The sequence below is a fragment of the Paracoccidioides brasiliensis genome (assembly GCF_000150735.1).
Source record: "Paracoccidioides brasiliensis Pb18 unplaced genomic scaffold supercont2.1, whole genome shotgun sequence".
In the NCBI taxonomy this organism is placed as follows: Eukaryota; Fungi; Ascomycota; class Eurotiomycetes; order Onygenales; family Ajellomycetaceae; genus Paracoccidioides; species Paracoccidioides brasiliensis.
The window spans coordinates 2,031,027-2,047,947 of record NW_011371358.1 but is presented as its reverse complement, the minus strand read 5'-3'; the positions used below and the strand labels follow the sequence as shown (position 1 = coordinate 2,047,947).

The 16,921-nt window shown below is 47.3% G+C and overlaps 9 protein-coding genes across 9 annotated transcripts; 4 read left to right on the top strand and 5 right to left on the bottom strand.

The window, feature by feature from the left end:
* Nucleotides 1-876: 876 nt before the first annotated feature.
* PADG_00610 (uncharacterized protein) lies at nt 877-2,192 on the top strand (the record flags this gene model as incomplete). Its single annotated transcript, XM_010758124.1, has 2 exons — nt 877-1,356; nt 1,488-2,192. 2 exons carry the CDS (start codon nt 877-879, stop codon nt 2,190-2,192), a joined length of 1,185 nt encoding a protein of 394 aa, XP_010756426.1.
* Nucleotides 2,193-2,984: 792 nt separating this feature from the next.
* Nucleotides 2,985-4,829, bottom strand: PADG_00609 (uncharacterized protein; the record flags this gene model as incomplete). Its single annotated transcript, XM_010758123.1, has 1 exon — nt 2,985-4,829. The coding sequence occupies one exon, from the start codon at nt 4,827-4,829 to the stop codon at nt 2,985-2,987; it is 1,845 nt and encodes a 614-aa protein (XP_010756425.1).
* Nucleotides 4,830-4,904: 75 nt separating this feature from the next.
* PADG_11127 (uncharacterized protein) lies at nt 4,905-5,153 on the top strand (the record flags this gene model as incomplete). The annotated part of the gene is made up of 1 exon (XM_010758422.1): nt 4,905-5,153. The coding sequence occupies one exon, from the start codon at nt 4,905-4,907 to the stop codon at nt 5,151-5,153; it is 249 nt and encodes an 82-aa protein (XP_010756724.1).
* A 194-nt stretch (nt 5,154-5,347) lies between these two features.
* On the bottom strand, nt 5,348-7,143 carry PADG_00608 (uncharacterized protein; the record flags this gene model as incomplete). The annotated part of the gene is made up of 6 exons (XM_010758122.1): nt 5,348-5,559; nt 5,642-5,935; nt 5,996-6,500; nt 6,606-6,732; nt 6,852-6,883; nt 6,964-7,143. The coding sequence occupies 6 exons, from the start codon at nt 7,141-7,143 to the stop codon at nt 5,348-5,350; spliced, it is 1,350 nt and encodes a 449-aa protein (XP_010756424.1).
* Nucleotides 7,144-7,486: 343 nt separating this feature from the next.
* On the top strand, nt 7,487-8,354 carry PADG_00607 (riboflavin synthase, alpha subunit; the record flags this gene model as incomplete). The annotated part of the gene is made up of 3 exons (XM_010757600.1): nt 7,487-7,517; nt 7,590-7,712; nt 7,792-8,354. 3 exons carry the CDS (start codon nt 7,487-7,489, stop codon nt 8,352-8,354), a joined length of 717 nt encoding a protein of 238 aa, XP_010755902.1.
* A 212-nt stretch (nt 8,355-8,566) lies between these two features.
* PADG_00606 (uncharacterized protein) lies at nt 8,567-10,126 on the bottom strand (the record flags this gene model as incomplete). Its single annotated transcript, XM_010757599.1, has 2 exons — nt 8,567-9,826; nt 9,920-10,126. 2 exons carry the CDS (start codon nt 10,124-10,126, stop codon nt 8,567-8,569), a joined length of 1,467 nt encoding a protein of 488 aa, XP_010755901.1.
* Nucleotides 10,127-10,422: 296 nt separating this feature from the next.
* PADG_00605 (ATP-dependent rRNA helicase RRP3) lies at nt 10,423-11,940 on the top strand (the record flags this gene model as incomplete). Its single annotated transcript, XM_010758121.1, has 2 exons — nt 10,423-10,771; nt 10,841-11,940. The coding sequence occupies 2 exons, from the start codon at nt 10,423-10,425 to the stop codon at nt 11,938-11,940; spliced, it is 1,449 nt and encodes a 482-aa protein (XP_010756423.1).
* A 694-nt stretch (nt 11,941-12,634) lies between these two features.
* PADG_00604 (phosphoacetylglucosamine mutase PCM1) lies at nt 12,635-14,691 on the bottom strand (the record flags this gene model as incomplete). Its single annotated transcript, XM_010757598.1, has 5 exons — nt 12,635-13,507; nt 13,571-14,077; nt 14,167-14,181; nt 14,241-14,527; nt 14,595-14,691. 5 exons carry the CDS (start codon nt 14,689-14,691, stop codon nt 12,635-12,637), a joined length of 1,779 nt encoding a protein of 592 aa, XP_010755900.1.
* Nucleotides 14,692-15,491: 800 nt separating this feature from the next.
* PADG_00603 (uncharacterized protein) lies at nt 15,492-16,730 on the bottom strand (the record flags this gene model as incomplete). The annotated part of the gene is made up of 4 exons (XM_010758120.1): nt 15,492-15,546; nt 15,624-16,398; nt 16,486-16,528; nt 16,602-16,730. 4 exons carry the CDS (start codon nt 16,728-16,730, stop codon nt 15,492-15,494), a joined length of 1,002 nt encoding a protein of 333 aa, XP_010756422.1.
* Nucleotides 16,731-16,921: the final 191 nt, after the last annotated feature.

Below are 16,921 nucleotides of genomic sequence, written 5' to 3'. Positions count from 1 at the left end.
TTGTTGATTGATGCTTTGATGCGTTTTGAAATCGCTTCCTTCCCCCCATCTCAGCTTGATAGCGTTCAGTTATAGGGGAATTGGAAATAGTGGTCTCTGCCTTATGAGATGCCTATATTTACGGATACGTGCCAGGGTAGTTGAATTGATGGATGGGCGAACAAACGGCAGAGGTTAGGGAGAGCGTGGAGTGTCTTTTTCCCTTTTGTTCATCTCCTTTGTTTTCATTCTCGTTTTCTTTTGATATTTTTATTCCCTCGCATAGAGGACTATGATTAGTGTAGCCAGTGAGTGGGTCTGTCCTCCGTCGGGCCTTTTTCACCTTGCTCCAACGTTTAATGTTCTCATATGCCAAGAAAGAAAGAGGGTGTCACATCTTCGGCTTTGACGTCGTTCAATTAAGGTTCCCGAGAAAACATGTGATACCCCCCCAGGTCCTTTGTCCTAACCCAAACCGGGCTAGTTAGTTTCACTCTCAGCTATATTACATAATCCTCCCCAACCATCTCAAAAGTCTTGACGAAGCAGGCTGTTGCTGTTTTGGGTTTAGCGCAGGCGGCAGTATCCCCTTTAACCGTGACTTGATCACCAACCGTGAGCATCGGACCTCAACATCAGGCCTCCAACAACAGCCCGGACAACCACACGATCAAGCAGCATGGCTCTGGGCTAATAATAATAAACATAATGATAATATCAATACATACTAGCTCGGTTTCAATCATTATCTAAGCCTGTTGCCTCAGCCTACCTCGCTCTCTATGGATATCTAGACGTGCATTTCCTGTTTACCGGAGATTTCACCTCCTTTCCTTTTCCTCTCTCCTCCTGCCTGAAGCTGCCAAAGCTCTAGGGACTGCAAGCACATAAGCAGCAATGTTGGATCCCATACCACCCTCACCGCAATGGCTGCAAGATGCCTTCCGCCCGATGTCAGAGAAACTAGGGCTTCATTCCATGCCACTCCACATTCATGAGATCATCTTCTCCTTCGTCGGCTACCAACTCATTCAATCCATAGTGTCCCCCTATCTCTCAACCGTCTTGTTCCCCAAGTTATACCCTCACTTCAGCCATCGGACGAAGCTGAACTGGGACGTTCATGTCGTCTCTCTTGTACAAAGTTCTCTCATCAACGCCGTAGCCCTGTGGGTCATGTTTGCGGACGAGGATCGGCAGAGTCTGAATTCGTCTGAGAGGGTTTGGGGTTATTTGGGGTCATGTGGCTTGATACAATCTATGGCAGTGGGATATTTTATTTGGGACTTGATTGTTAGCACGCGGTATATGAAGATATTTGGGATTGGACTCTGGTTCCACGCTGTCAGTGCACTGTGGGTGTTTAGCTTGGGATTCGTAAGTCGTCGTTCTATCCTTTTAAAGTTTCCCGAGCGCGAAAACCAGTATTACACTGTGTGGATACTTTGCCGTTCGGTTGCCTTAACAGTATGCAACTAATCACTTATACATCGTATCTTTCTTGGTAGCGGCCTTTCGTAAACTATTATGGCCCAACCTTCATCCTCTATGAGCTCTCCAGCCCATTCCTCAATTTCCACTGGTTCTTCGACAAAGTCAACATGACAGGCAGCAAGGTGCAGTGGTATAATGGAATGGTGCTGCTGTCAGTGTTCTTCTGTTGTCGCCTTGTGTGGGGTACATGGCAATCCACACGCGTCTTCATGGACATATTCAGCGCGTACAGGCAAGCGGGTGGTAGATCCGCGCTGGCCCCATTAAATGTCCATTTATTTTTCCAGGACAGGAGCTCTATGCCCTGTGCAACAGAGACTTGTACCATGGCAAACGCTGAAATTTCTAAATTCGCGGATGCTCAGAACATCAGTGGCATTCCCATCTGGCTCATTGCAACGTACCTCGGAAGCAACCTTATTCTCAACTCGTTGAATTTCTACTGGTTCTGGAAAATGATAGAAACTGTCATGAAACGATTCCGAGTTCCGGCACCCGACGCACAAGAAAAGACAAAACCTGAAGAGTCTAAGATCAAGGTCAAGCTGGGAGCACCCAATAGCCACGCTATCGTCCTCGAGGCAGCTGCCAAACTTGAACAAGAAGAAAGACTTTTCATCAACGGCGGTATTTCTGACTATACTGGGGATGAAACCGTGGCTGTATCCTCATCGACTGCAACTGCAACCACTCCTTCAGCCAGGAGATGGAAGACATAGATAGATAGCATCTTCAACTATTCGCATCGTTTAAGGGGGGGGGGAGTTTTCTCAAGTCCTAGCTTTTTTATTTCCAGTCGACTTCCCACATACCTGCCTATGCACGTGCTGTTGCTCTCCGATTTGTTTCTTATTTCCCCGACTAAACGCATCCCATTATTTATCGGTTTCATGTGGCATGAGGATATAGATTTCTTTGTTCTATTTTCATTTACTTTCTTAATCGCGGCATCAGGACCAACTTGTTTCACAGAGTAAATGGTATGAACTCGATCGGGATTTTATGAAATAACAAGCCCATGTGGCTCTCTTTGTTTTTTTTTTGCTCCCTCTCCCGCATTTCATATTTGTCTCTACAGTATAATAGGTTTAACCAGTTTAAGAGAGTCTATTTCGTTTTTCTTACTTTTTTATATTTTTAATTAGCGAAGGGTGAATATTACACTATTCAAGTTATTTATACGCAGAATCACACCTCCATAAATCCTTACATGGTAACTAACCAGGTGACACTTGTGCAAACAATCATTCGCAAGAACACCTGATCATGCTAAAAGTACCCACCCTTGCTGAAACACTCGTGGGATATATTTGAAAATACAACTGCACCATCATAACTCCAGTGCAAAGTGTCCCAAATCCCCACTTGCACGCCAGCCATCAAGTATGCACAGGTTCAAAATTAAAATGAAAGACATGCATAGCAAACCCCAGCATGTACCAAAGACTTCTCACTTGTTAAAGAGCTAAAACGAAAATAGAAAAAAGAGTAGAAAAAGAAAAAGAAAACTGTTAAGCTACATCTCCGACTACTATGGGAAGCCCACCTGTCTCCATTCTAACCTTAACTGATCCATGTAAGGAATGACTGAACGTAGGCCATGCAGGATCTTCCAGGAGCATATCAAGATCTTCCGAATCGGGAGGGAGACGGAACCCATTGCCAGGCCTAGGGTAGAGCCGGTGATCTTCTATATACATGTATTCCTCGTCCTCATTTTCGTCCTCGTCACTAGGTTCGTTGTTGGGAATTAGAGCTAAGTTGTTTTCTTCCGCGGCGACAGGGACAGAAATAGGTGGTGGGTGTGGGTGGCCGGCGATGGATGACTGGGGGGTTGTGAGGGAGTTCTGGCTAGATAGGGTTGACACTGATGTTGAAGATTCGCCAATATTAAAGGGTGGTTTGTTACTTGTTCTGGGTTGTGTTGTTGGTGCATGCAGTGTGGTTTGTGGTAAGGTCGATGATGGTAAGTCTAACAAGTTTTCAGGGAAGATGGGAAGGTCGGGTGTCGAGTTGGAAATGTCTAGCAGGATGTTGACGAGGTGGGCGTGGGAAAGGCTACTCAGATATCCCTGTTTTTGTTCCGGGGAGAATTGAGCGCCTCCAACCCTGGTCTCCGATGGGATAGTAGATACGTGATTGGAAGTATCTATTCTATTGACAGTGACTTGTTGCACGGCTGACGGAGGGTATATCTCATGAGACGAAGTCTCGACTGGTCGACACTCTTTGCAAAACCATTCCAGTTCCTTCATCGTAACCAATTCCTTCTCGATTGGGGGATCGTGGCAGAATTGGTGCCAGGGTCGATTGCAGTCATCGCAAAAGACAATCACATTGCCTGTAGGGCTATGACCTCTCTCGCAGTGCCGGCATACGACATTGACTTCCTTCCCTTTGCGATAGACCCGTCTTCGCTTTCGCGGGTGTGGCGACGATGCTGCATCAGGGGCTGTGGGTGATCCTGATCCCGTAGCTGTTTGCGCAGAAACGAAGACGGTTGGTCGATGGATCTGTCTACCAGACTTGGTCTGTATAATAACAGGTGTAGCTTCATCAGAGGATTCGTCAGAACTAGTATCACTAGCTTTGATTATACCATCGTCATCATCGCTGGCTTTATTTCTCCCCATTTTGCGCCTCTTTGCTCCCTTCCGGCCGCTCCTGCGAAGGTTGGTTGTTGTCGTCCTCTGCTGTTTCGATCCGGATGTTGAAGTGGCAAGAGGGGTACTTGCGGGGTGAGGAGCAATTTTCCTCAGATGCATATTGTTGGCGAGAGTCGGACTGGACATTGTCGGGGCAATGCTATCGGGTGATCTCACAGCGTTGTAAACATTAGTGGGCCCTGGAGTGGCGAGGGGCGGTTGTTGTTGGGTAGTTATATCCATGGACGTGGTGCTATCAAGTGTATTCTCCTGTTGAGAAATGGAAGACTGTGATGATAATATTGACATGTATTTTGTCCCCTCCCTCACCTCCTTCTTTCCATTTCCTGAAGCTGCTGGTGCCGATAAGTCACCATTCGATTCACTACGAGTGGAACATGGGGTCCCGGCCGTATTATTGCAGCTGCTCATTATAGAGCTGTCGCTTATAGGCTTCTGCCGGTTCATCCCATTTGTGCGAGCCAAAAGTTCCACAGTCGCTGCAGAAAGTTTAGGGATGTGTAGTAAGTTTGTAGAACTGGAGCCTGGAGTCACAGATTCCTCGAAGGAAGCTTGAGAGGCAGCTGTGGAAACCGGTATGGATGTAGATAGCGACGCTCCGTTATTCTGAGGAAGATGGTTCAACTCAGAGTTTGGGGGGCCGGCAGGCGGAGCGGGAGGAATCTGCAGAGTTTGGTTCTGCAACTCCATGGCGGGAATTGAAACATAAATTGTGGTTGCATATAACGTAGACTGCTCGATTATTCCATCTAATTGAAACGCACAATGCAGAACTCCCTGGATTCTGTGTTGAAACTGAGCGATTTTGCCCACTGTCACTCCGGGTCACATGATTTGCAATTCACACTTTGGACGAGGCCAGGACTCCGACAGAAGCATGAACTGACTATTCTTGAATTTGATATGTTCTTTAATATGTCCCTGGCAAAATACATACATGGACGGCATTATGCACTGGAAACTGGAAACTATGCAATGCAGTTGAGCAACGACCGTGGGGACATTGAAGAGTAGACTGCCCTTCTATATATTCATGGATCTTTAAAAGAATCAGAATAACAAATAGTCTTACCTATCTCAATGAGTAGATCAATCTAGAGTAGTAGTAAAATCCAAGATAGTACAGGGATCTAAGATATGACACAAAACCAGGCGAAACCACCAATTGTGCGCACTGCAGAGTGGTAGAGTCTAATGACAGAAGATGTCTATGCGACAACGCCGTCTTTCTTTAACTGCGCTATCTCAGCGTCCCCAAGAGCCACAAGATCCCGAAGAACTTCTTCACTATGCTCGCCTAGCATTGGAGGCGGGGTTCTAACACCAGGCGTGGCATCAGAATACTTAATAGGGGTATTGACCAACTTCATTGGTCCGCAGGTTGCGTGTTCTACCTCTGTCACCATCCCTCGAGCGAGTACTATATTGGATTCGCGCATTGTATTAGTGATTGTATATTATAATTCTTATACAATAGAAAAGCTCGAATACTGCAAACTTACCATGTGCATGATTCAGGGTTCCTTGAATATCATTGATTGCCGCATATGGCATGCCGGTACCTTCAAAAATGTCAAGCCATTCCTGCGTAGTCTTCTCCCGCATCTTGTCATCGATCATCTTATCTAATACCACTCGGTTCTTCACCCGAAGATTGTTGCTGACGAAGCGCTCGTCGGTTTTCCATTCTGGATGACCCACTTTGTCACATAGTACGCCAAATAGTTTGTCATTTCCACCCCCGAGCAGAATATCGCCGTCTTTGGTTTTGTATCCACGATAGGGAACAATAGAAGCTGTAGATATACTGTCAGCTATATATACCGTTTCCACTTCAGAATATCAGCACTACATACGATGAGCAGTTCCCCATCGGCCCGAGTCCTTTTCACCACTGATCAAAGCGGAGCTAGCCAGATTTGATAATGTTGCAACCTGGCAATCACTCAATGCCGCATCAATATGTTGACCCTTTCCAGTCCTGGCTCGGCCTATCAATGCCGCCATGATAGCATTCGATGTATAAAGTCCAGTGGTTAGATCCGTGACTGCGACTCCGACTTTAACGGGAGGCCCGTCTCGTGAGCCCGTGACGTGCATCAGCCCCATCTCAGCCTCGACCATGACGTCGTATCCTGCCCGTTGGCTGTATGGACCAGTCTGTCCATAACCGGTGATACTTGCGTATATCACCTTGGGATTGATGGCTTTGATAGTCTCGTAGTCCATTTTGTATTTCTTCAGCGCTCCGGGTATGTAGTTTTCCACAAGGACGTCACAATCCTTCACGAGCTTATGGAGGATTTCAACACCGGAAGGGTGGGCGAAGGACAGAGCCAGTGATTTCTTATTGCGGTTTACCTATTTCCGGAGTCAGTAAGATAGCACAATATGTAGGTAAGTGGTCAGTAAAAAAGAGACCCCCTCCCCCAAAACCCAACCCCATCGGTGCCACGCTAGACCTACTGCTAGATAATATGCACTCTCTCCCGGTGTCTCCTTTTTTGTGCCTTCCTTGTACTTCGCGAAAGGGGGTCCCCAAGCCCGTGTGTCATCGCCACGGGTAGGATGTTCGATCTTGATAACTTCCGCACTATAAATATGTAAAACATAATTCCTTAACAATCTTGAATCTAATAATGCATCGAAGCCGTGAATACATCTAGCACACACGATCTCCCTATGCCGTATTCCAAGGTTCCGGTTATTTACCCTAAATCGCCGAGTATTTGTGTGCAGTAAGGCTATATAGGGTATAGTAAAGAACTGTCAATGCACTGTACATGAAGATAGATTACCAGGCAACACCACAATGACAACTTACACCCGCAAGAACTCTTGTCATATCCAAAACTCGTATTCCCGCCAGTGGGAGGTTATCCGCATTAACCATTGCGGCGGTTGAAAAGCTCCGCCATCTAGCTGTCGCCGTCAAGCCATTGCTGCTAAATAGCACGGTGTTGGATCTCCTCGCGAAGCTCCTCAATGTCAGATGTAACTTCATCGTAACGGAATACACAATGCGTACAGACCAAGCCACAGCCAAGCTCAGGATGGTGGAAATTCATGGTGGAAAAATTGTTCGGGAGTTTACAAAATATATAACTCTCCCTTGGGTGTGCCGCGGTGTTAAATGACCCGACCATCACCGCCGAAGCAAGCCAAATGCCGAAGGGACTGTTGCTGTTACCGGAACCCTGCAAAGCTAATTCTAATCACACCAACCGTCGGGCAAACAGGGACCAGAACTGGAGGATTACCATACCAGACCAAACACGGTACAAGGAACGGCCAAAGAAAATTAAAGGATATAGATTCGCTGCGCTCGAGCCAGTTCAGTGCTAAATATGTTCACAGGCTTGGTTGAGAAGATCGGCAGTAAGCAGCAAACCGCTACCTACTCTATTCATACATCCCAGTTACTTTACGGTTGCTAACAAATCTATTAAGCGGTCACATCGCTTGAAGCTCAAGATGAGACCGCCAGTGGAGGCGGAGGCACTTCGTTGACGATATCCGATTGCGAGGAAATACTCATAGATTGCCATTTGGGTGACAGCATATGCGTCAATGGTACGGGAACACCACTATAGAGGCTCTATACCTTTACCAAAGGGACATAGTTACTAAGTATAAAAAATTGCAAATCTAGGAACATGCCTCACCGTCACCGCCTTCGATAAATCCTCCTTCAAAGTCGGCATCGCCCCTGAAACACTCCGCCGTACAAACTTGGGCTCTCTCACCAAGGGGTCTGGCGTCAACTTGGAGCGCTCAGTCACTGCCTCGACGCGGATAGGCGGTCACTTTGTCCAGGGCCATGTCGATACAACCGCGAAGATACTTTCGGTCACGCCAGATGGCAATGCATTGACTTTCCGCCTCCAGCCACGAGATAAGGGGGTACTGAGATACGTTGTTGAGAAGGGATATGTTACCTTGGATGGCGCAAGTCTGACCGCGACCAAAGTGCTGGATGGCGAAGAGGGGTGGTTTGAGATTATGCTGATTGCCTATACCCAAGAGAAGGTTGTGACTGCTAAGAAGAAGCCTGGGGATGAGGTCAATGTTGAGATTGACATTGTTGGGAAGTACGTTGAGAGGAGTGTTCAATGCTACTTTGAAAGACAGGGGGATGGGAATGATTTTGCAATCCTGGAGAAGATGGTGGGAAGGCTTGTGGACGAAAAGTTACGGAGGACATCAGCGTCTTAAGATACCTAGACAATGTCATCAAAGGCAAAGCCTATCATTTGATACAGGAAAATCCAGATTATACCGTGGAACGTAAAAATATCTTGTTCCTAATTCAGGACATCTATGGTGCATGAAAAAGATGCACGGAAACCAAAAACGGGGTCTAGAAATAGAAGGGACCTGTGTTGCGGGAACTTCGAACATCAATCGCTGTTTCTTGGGATATCTATTCAATCGACGGTGTAATTGGAAAGAAGATCATGAACAGTCTTAAGGACAACACGCTTTACTTTGTACAAAAAGAACATATCAAAAAGGGGTGACCAAGGCCACATTAGATGGTGATAAGTTCCTCCTTTAATCGTCGGCGAGGCGTCCTCCATGTCTTCATCACCATCATCAAAATCTTCACCATCCCATTGGTCATGGAGGTCCTCATCGTCCTCGCCATCGTCCTCGCCATCTTCACCCTCTTTAATTGCATCCCCTTTACCTCCCCCCCTTTTTTCCTTCCGCTTCCTTTCGATATTTTCCTTCTGCTCCTTTCTTCTCTGCTCCTTTTCCTTGCGTCTCTTCTCCCACGCCTCATCCAGCTCCTTAGTTTCCGCCTCCGTTTTGGCCAGTACATGATGCCACAAAACTTTGCCGCCGCACAATCCTTCCTCAACCTTGGTCAATTTCAATTTCATCCGTGGACCCAATTCCACCAACTTGACCGCCCTCTTTTCAACATTTGGATCTGAAGGTTTCGATGACTTCTTTTCGCCACCCTTCATACGTTGCAGTTCGCGTTTATTCAGAACCTTCTTCGCAGTGTTTTCCAATACTTCGACTTCAGCGTCAGTGTCGAGTTCAGTTTCGCTAGCAGAGGTATATCCAGCCGCGGATGGGTCCAGCAGATAGTCTGCTACATCGTCCAGTTTCCCGAGGTTAGGGAGAGCTCCAGTCTTTCGATCTCTATGTCGCTGTTCCTTGGGGTTCAGACGTCGAATTCGTTTTGGTATGCCAGTCCTTTTGGTTGTGATGGCATAATGGCGAAGATTTAAAATGTATAAACCATCTTCAGTTTGTTCTGGGGATAATTCTCTATTCAACAGCATGATGCGACGAATTGAAGATAACGGGGTGGTTTGAGGAGAGATAAGGGGAAATAGGGACTGGAAAACGGTTGTCGCAAGAGATTCCAGATGTTTTGGAACTGCTTTCGAGATATGTTCGTTGTCTGTATTCGAAGACATTAAGTTATTCATCACGAGTAATGGAGGCGTTAGGTGAAGCTTGCCCCATCCTTTCGGATGCTTTAATGCCTTGACGACGTCTTTACAGAGCGAATAATTTTCAACCCTAAAGTGTAGCGTAGGTCCGCGGGGAGCAAGGGCAAGGCGAAAATTCGTATTTCCTGTACTCGATTTTGAGAATAACAGCAAATGGGTCACTCCTAGGGGCCCAGTCATGACGGTATAGTCCTTCAGTTTATTCGATTTCCGCTCCTATATTCAAGAGCGATCAGATCAGCGCTTGTTCGTTGTCATTATCCAATATCGCAAATATTTCCATCGCTAAAAGACAAAAAATATTATTACCTTCAAACGGCTGGCTGTGTCCGGTTCCATCATTGCCCGTACATCCTTCACCAGCTGGCTAACACTTGGTCCAACTTCACCAGCGCCCATCCGAATCACCATACTCTTTGGGGACTTGGTCATTGACGCGGAGGCACTTTTGGGAGCGGCATTGCTACTGCTCCCAGCCTGGAGATGAGTCCGCTTCTTCGTACGTCTTTTCGCCATGATTAAATAATGACAATTAGATTCGGCACAAAGAGATCCAAGTTGTCTCCAGAAAAGATTATCCCTCCCAGAACGGAGAAGTTTAAACCGATCGATCTATCTCCAAATATCTGAACTTTTTCTTTCCAATGTAGCAGAAATTCCGCGGAGGCCGGAACATTGATTTTGCGGCGTCAAAGTTAATTTTTTGGTGGGGAAGTCAAAAAACAGCAATTATCGATACATCTTCATCTACAGCCAGACACAAACAGACACATAATCCCTCACCGGGTTAATATATCTAATTAATACACAGGATGCAGGCGTTGAAAAAGAGGAAGCTGGCTCACGCAGCTCGGCCAGATTCTACCAAAAGCAATCCCGAAACATCAGGCTCCAAGTCTGTGGAGCAATCGCAGGATCAATTGACCTCTGAAGCCGGTGAACAGGGTGCCAAAAACCCACAAGAAGAGACTGCCACAAAGTCATTCAAGGATTTGGGGGTTATAGACTCTCTATGTGAGGCTTGTGAGGCTTTAGGCTATAAGACACCCACTCCAATTCAAACAGAAGCAATCCCTCTTGCCCTGCAAGGCCGGGATCTGATCGGGTTGGCGGAGACAGGAAGCGGGAAGACAGCCGCATTTGCCTTACCTATTCTACAAGGTGAACTGCTCAGCTTCCTTTTGCGGACTCACTGGGGTAATCCCGCTAATGTATCTTCTTCTCTAATAGCTCTAATGGATAAACCACAATCCCTATTCGGCCTCGTACTCGCCCCAACTCGAGAGCTGGCATACCAAATATCCGAAGCCTTCGAAGCTCTAGGATCCCTTATCTCAGTCCGCTGCGCCGTCATAGTTGGCGGAATGGACATGGTCCCGCAAGCAATCGCCCTCGGAAAGAAACCTCACATCATCGTCGCAACACCGGGCCGCCTCCTCGACCACCTCGAGAACACAAAAGGCTTCTCCCTCCGCAACCTCAAATACCTTGTCATGGACGAAGCTGACCGTCTCCTCGACCTTGACTTCGGCCCCATCCTCGACAAGATCCTCAAAGTCCTCCCCCGTGAACGCCGCACATATCTTTTCTCCGCAACAATGAGCTCAAAAGTCGAATCCCTCCAGCGCGCCTCCCTCTCCAATCCGCTCCGCGTCTCCATCTCCAGCAGCAAATACCAAACAGTCTCCACCTTACTCCAAACTTTCCTCTTCATCCCCCATAAATACAAAGACATCTACCTCGTGTACCTCCTCAACGAGTTCGCCGGCCAGTCCGCTATCATCTTCACACGCACAGTCAACGAAACCCAACGCCTCGCCATCTTGCTCCGCGCTCTGGGCTTCGGCGCGATCCCGCTCCACGGCCAGCTCTCCCAGTCCTACCGACTAGGCGCACTAGGTAAATTCCGCTCGCGCAGCCGCGACATCCTCGTCGCCACCGATGTTGCGGCACGGGGTCTCGACATCCCCTCCGTCGACGTGGTGCTCAATTTCGACCTCCCGCCAGACAGCAAGACATACATCCATCGTGTAGGCCGGACCGCACGAGCTGGAAAGAGTGGGCATGCGTTTAGTTTTGTGACACAGTATGACCTGGAGGTCTGGCTGCGGATTGAGAATGCGCTGGATAAGAAGTTGGAGGAGTATAAGGTTGAGAAAGAGGAGGTGATGGTGCTGAGTGATAGGGTTGGTGAGGCGCAGAGGCATGCCATAACGGAGATGAAGAACTTGCATGAGAATAGGGGTACTAAGGGGGCTACATTGAGGGGCAGGAGGCCAGCGAAGGCATCGAAACGGGGGAGGGATGAGATGGATCGTGAGGAGGGGTAGGGTGGTATGTTGCTATTTGGAAAACCCAAAAAATATATACAGGGGTTCTTATGGGAGCTTCTTTCCTTTTGTTCCTTACATCGTATGTTGCTGGTTTGCCATTTAGCGTGACTGTGTGACTGTTATTCCTATGGATATTTCTGATTTCACCCATGCCTACCACGTAGCTTAAGTGGTTAAAACGAATCATATCGTTGTATAATAGCTGGAGAAACGCATAGCGCAGTGGAATGTAATCCGGATAATAAAAATATTTTCCCCAGGTTTTTCCATTTGCATATCTTTCATTTGGTTCATTCTCACATGAACCATTTGTCCATCCCTTCTTTCCCTTATTTCAGGTCCGTGGACAGTATAAAAAGTTTGAAAACGAGAGACAGATAAAACACACTCATCGAATAAGAGCCGCACACAGCGTCTGTGCTAGGGAAGATAGTTTTGAATCCGATATACGGTAAAACTAAAGGCCTATCATAAACGTGGGACCCTTGAGAAACTCTGAATAACAACTTTCCTTTGTTCGTTTTATTCCCCATGCCGACTCGAACTGGCAGTTACACATTCGAGATGTTGAACGAAGTGGGTATCCGCATTGTTTAGGTGTATGAATATACTGATAATTTGAGTTTTCTTTTTTCTTTTTTCTTTTTTTTAGTCCTTCCCTCCTTTTCTTGTTTTCTGCTTTTTGGATCCACTACTGCAAATTCCTAGCTCTTCCAGCATCCTGTACAGTGCTTGCAACCCGTGTAGCCAGATCGTCAGCCTCAGATCGTGTCGCTGCCTCAGCATACACTCGAACCACATTCTCCGTCCCACTGGCACGAGCAAAGCTACGGCCCCTGTTATACTGCGACTGGAGACCATCGATACGCGCCTGCAAGCCTGCTGGCGATTCAAGCTTCCGTTCCGCATCGACAGTTTTGAATATTGACCGATCAGCAACTTCAATTCGAACGAGGCGGGATGGCAGGTCTGTGTATGTCGATATCCATTCCTTGAGACTCCAACCTTTGTGGGCGAGTATCACTTCGACGAGGAGCAAGTCCGACAGGGCATCGCCAACCGCTTGATTGATGAGTTCTGTGAGAGCAATGAGGCTTTCCAAGGCATATTGTTGGGCTGGAGATCGAGGCTCTGTGGATTTAATGGTTTTGAGAGCGTGCTCTGAGAAGGTTATGGTTCCATGTCCATTGGCTTCGAAGTAGACTCCCACATCGAATCTCATCGCGGCATGGTGGAGATGCTTCACTCCAGTGAGTGTGCAAATGACGGGAAGCTTGAGAACTTTTTCTATATATTCCGTACTTGAGCCGTTCGCATAGGCGGTCTGAACAACGCCAATCTTAAGTTTGCTTCCAAGTTGAGCATTCTTGACTAATTCAACGATGAAAGAGGCAGCAAGGGTTGCGATTCGGTCACCATCAAGCAACTTGAAGATATTGCCTGTGTCAAGATAGTAGTAAACTATTCGATCTGCGTCGCCATCAAGTGAAGCACAGCGTTCATGAGTCGAGACTTTGCATGAGGGTGGGGCACGCTGTTTGGTTTTCACAAAATCCGCACCACACTGGATAAAAAAATCCATTAGCAAAGCACAGGCGAATAGAAAGCCCAAAGTGAATATTCTTACCTCGTAGTTCAAGCTTTCCGGGTTGATCACATTGTCGTTGATGACTTTTATGTCCACGCCTCCTGCCTGAGCGTTAGGCAAATACTTGATCAGCTCTCTAAGCTTAGGGCCTCCAACGCCATTTGCACAGTCAACCGCTACTGCGCCAGACGTGGCGCGTCCCCTCATGACTTTTTTGAAGGCTGCGCTAAGTTTCTGGTAGTAACCTTTCTCCGTAGGTTCACCATATTCATAGAGAGTACCCAGCGTATTCTTGCAGCGGACGATGTAATGAAGCTGGGGAGTGGTCAAGTATTTGAAGTCTTCAAATTCGGTCTCCGTCGCAGTGAGCGCTGAGGAGAGCACGCCGACGAGGCGGGAGCCTGAGGCGCGAGTATCGCGGGCGAAGACCACGCAAGCGGGGTTCTCCATCTTAATTTCAATCTCATCGATGAGGTCGCTGTACATATCCCCTAATTTCTCAAGGGGTGCATTTGCCAATCTGCTTGCGTATTTTTCCCAGTTCGTCTACAATTTGGTTTGAAAAACCATTGCGTAAGCCAACATATCAACGAGGCGATGAGACGCGACGTATTGCCAGGTACAGGTTAACCTACCACCAACATCTCACCCTAGAGCACGAGTATGTCAGCACTTGACCAACTGTCAAGCCATATAATGAACCACATACCATTGGGTCCACAAGCTTGATACCATTGTCTTCAGCGGGATTGTGACTCGCGGTGATCATAACACCAATGGTTTGACCATTGAGTTTTCTGGAGCGAAGACTGGCTAGAAGCCCGACGGCAAAGACAACAGTGTTGAGTACATCCCTGATTGTGGCAGAAGTATCAGCAACGCTCTCCTTAGCGAGGCATTGTGTTGGCGAAACAAAGTGGGAAAAAGAAGCATCAATGAGATGACAGGGGATTCGAAAACAGAAGCATTCGGTGGATCTCACGCTTTCATGCGAAACTGTAGACGTAATCGTCAATTAGACTACCACCCATAGAGAGCCACTGCACCAATGGAAGCTTAACACTTACACCAGCTGTGCCATATTCGAAGACTATACCCTCAGGCTTGGTGTACGCAGCAGCAGCATCGACAATGGCTTTCTTTACCGCTGAGGACGCCATAGCGAATCTGGAATAGCAAAAGTGTATGCTTGATCACCGCAGAGAGCGGGATGGAGGAGAAGGTGGTCGTGGGATAAAAGAATTTCGAAGGTCGGTGAGGGGTTCAAGAGAGGGTTGGGGGAAGAGTGAGGGATGGAATGATGCTTGCCTTGACAAAGCTTAAGACGCCTTGGAAGTGGCTGAGTCATGCGGTTGGGTGAAAGGCCAAACGCCCGGGGAACCCAAATGGGGCAAGAAAGTTTGCTAACTAATTAACCAGTTTGCTTGTGCTTGTCCCCGAGCCCCTTGTGAATCTCCGCCTCTTTCAGCTGTGCAAGGGACTAACAGCCTGCATAGTTAGGTGTTTTAAGCTTGCTTGAACAGGGGCTGAAGAACCCACCAACAGAAGGTTAGAGGGAGTCAACTTAAAAAGGAGTCAGCCACATAATAGCAGTTTGCTTTGGCCATGATTTAAATCGCTCATCAATTCTTCAACATTTATTCTTTGGAAAGGAGAAAAAGGAAGAAGAAAAAGAAAAGTGTCATAATCATCGCCATCTTCCCCCCCCTCCCGCCCAGTGACATACGGAGTAAACAGAAAGGGGAATAAAGAGCAAGGAAAATAAAATGATATGATATGATATGAAATGATTCAATCGAACTTCCAAAATGTTAAGATCTGCACGAGTATTCATTCAACCCCACATTAAACCCACACAGCATATCCTATATATATCCCGAACTACACACATCTATGGATACCATTTCCATAAATGCCCCAAATCGAAAAAGCACTATATGAAGTTAAATATAAGACACATTTAAGCCTTCAATCGCTGCCCAGCGAGATCGTCCTGGGCATCTTTCACAAGGAATCTATACAGCAACCATTCACCGGATTAGAGGATGCACAGCACATTTATGTTGTTTTGAAAGGGTTATATACAACTTACGTGTACCACCACGCAGTAGGCACTACAGTCCCCAAATGCCACAGGCTATGCGCATCTATCAAGCCATGCCAAGGCGGGAAGTCGAGCAGCTCCAGACTCATCGCGACGATAATCCACGCAACGATCATGCCCGGCCACGCAGTCCACGATTTCATATACTTCCGGTACCGCGAGATGCTAAACCATGTCCACAGAAGATTCTGCACCACCCCTACTGTAACATTCGCAGCCATGTTATACGTGTAATCCCAAGACCAGAAACTCAGGTACGAAACATGGGTACTGTACAATGCCACGCAGATGATCGTCCACACCCGGAGCAGCGTGGGCTTGACGGGGGGTGTCATCTGGTCGAGGCGGAATATCCGAACAACAGCGAGATATAGCCCATACAGCACGCTTGCGCCGGCCGCGAAGTAATCGAGCTTTTCGGTCACGGGGAGATCGCGGGTGTGGAATACCATGCTGAAAATCCAGCTGGCTAGGCCAAAGTACCCAAAGGCAAGGTAGAATGGCCGCATTGGATATGAGCGAGGTATCGACTCTCGAATCCGGGTCATCCCCTGGTGATGGGCGAGGAGATTCAGAAAAGAGAAAATGACAGAGAACGGCTCCTGCATGCCCAGTATTCGGTAGAATGGCCATTTGCCGTGGAATTGAAGGACGGGTTCGAGCATTGGAGGATCTCGATTAACGCGGCGGTCTGTTATGATGTGCTGGCAGGTGTAATCGCATTCCGCAGGGCAATCCCATAATAGGAGCCGGAGGTAGAGAGCTGTTAAACCAAAAATACGAAAAACAAAAAAAAAAAAAAAGTGTCAGAGACAGATATAATGCCTTATAGAGCAGAAATGATACTTACGCGGCGATAACTTCCCCTTTTCGCAATTTTCTGTCTTGCATACCTGTCGTGTTGACTGTTAATGCGTACTCTTCTGATGGTATGGTCCCAGCGGATTAAGGAGGAGAGAGGCTTACTTTCAGGCACTCCTTGAAATCCGGAAGCCTGTCCCCAGTAGACGCCGTGGAACTACCAATTAAAAATATCCAAAAGGTCAAAAATAGAACCTGCCGGTAAATCGGTCTCTCACCGATGATGAGCACCATTGTTGTTGGAAGGACATCGCAAAGCTTTCATCGAAGGTCAATACGCGAGGAATACTTCTGGGAAGCTCCGTGGTAGGTCGGGGGATTACAACATTTGGACCACAACAACACTTGGGGACATCTTCCACGGTCAGAAAAGTAACCCCAGAGAAGCATTGCACAACGCCGGTATCGTTTCCTCAAAATTCAAA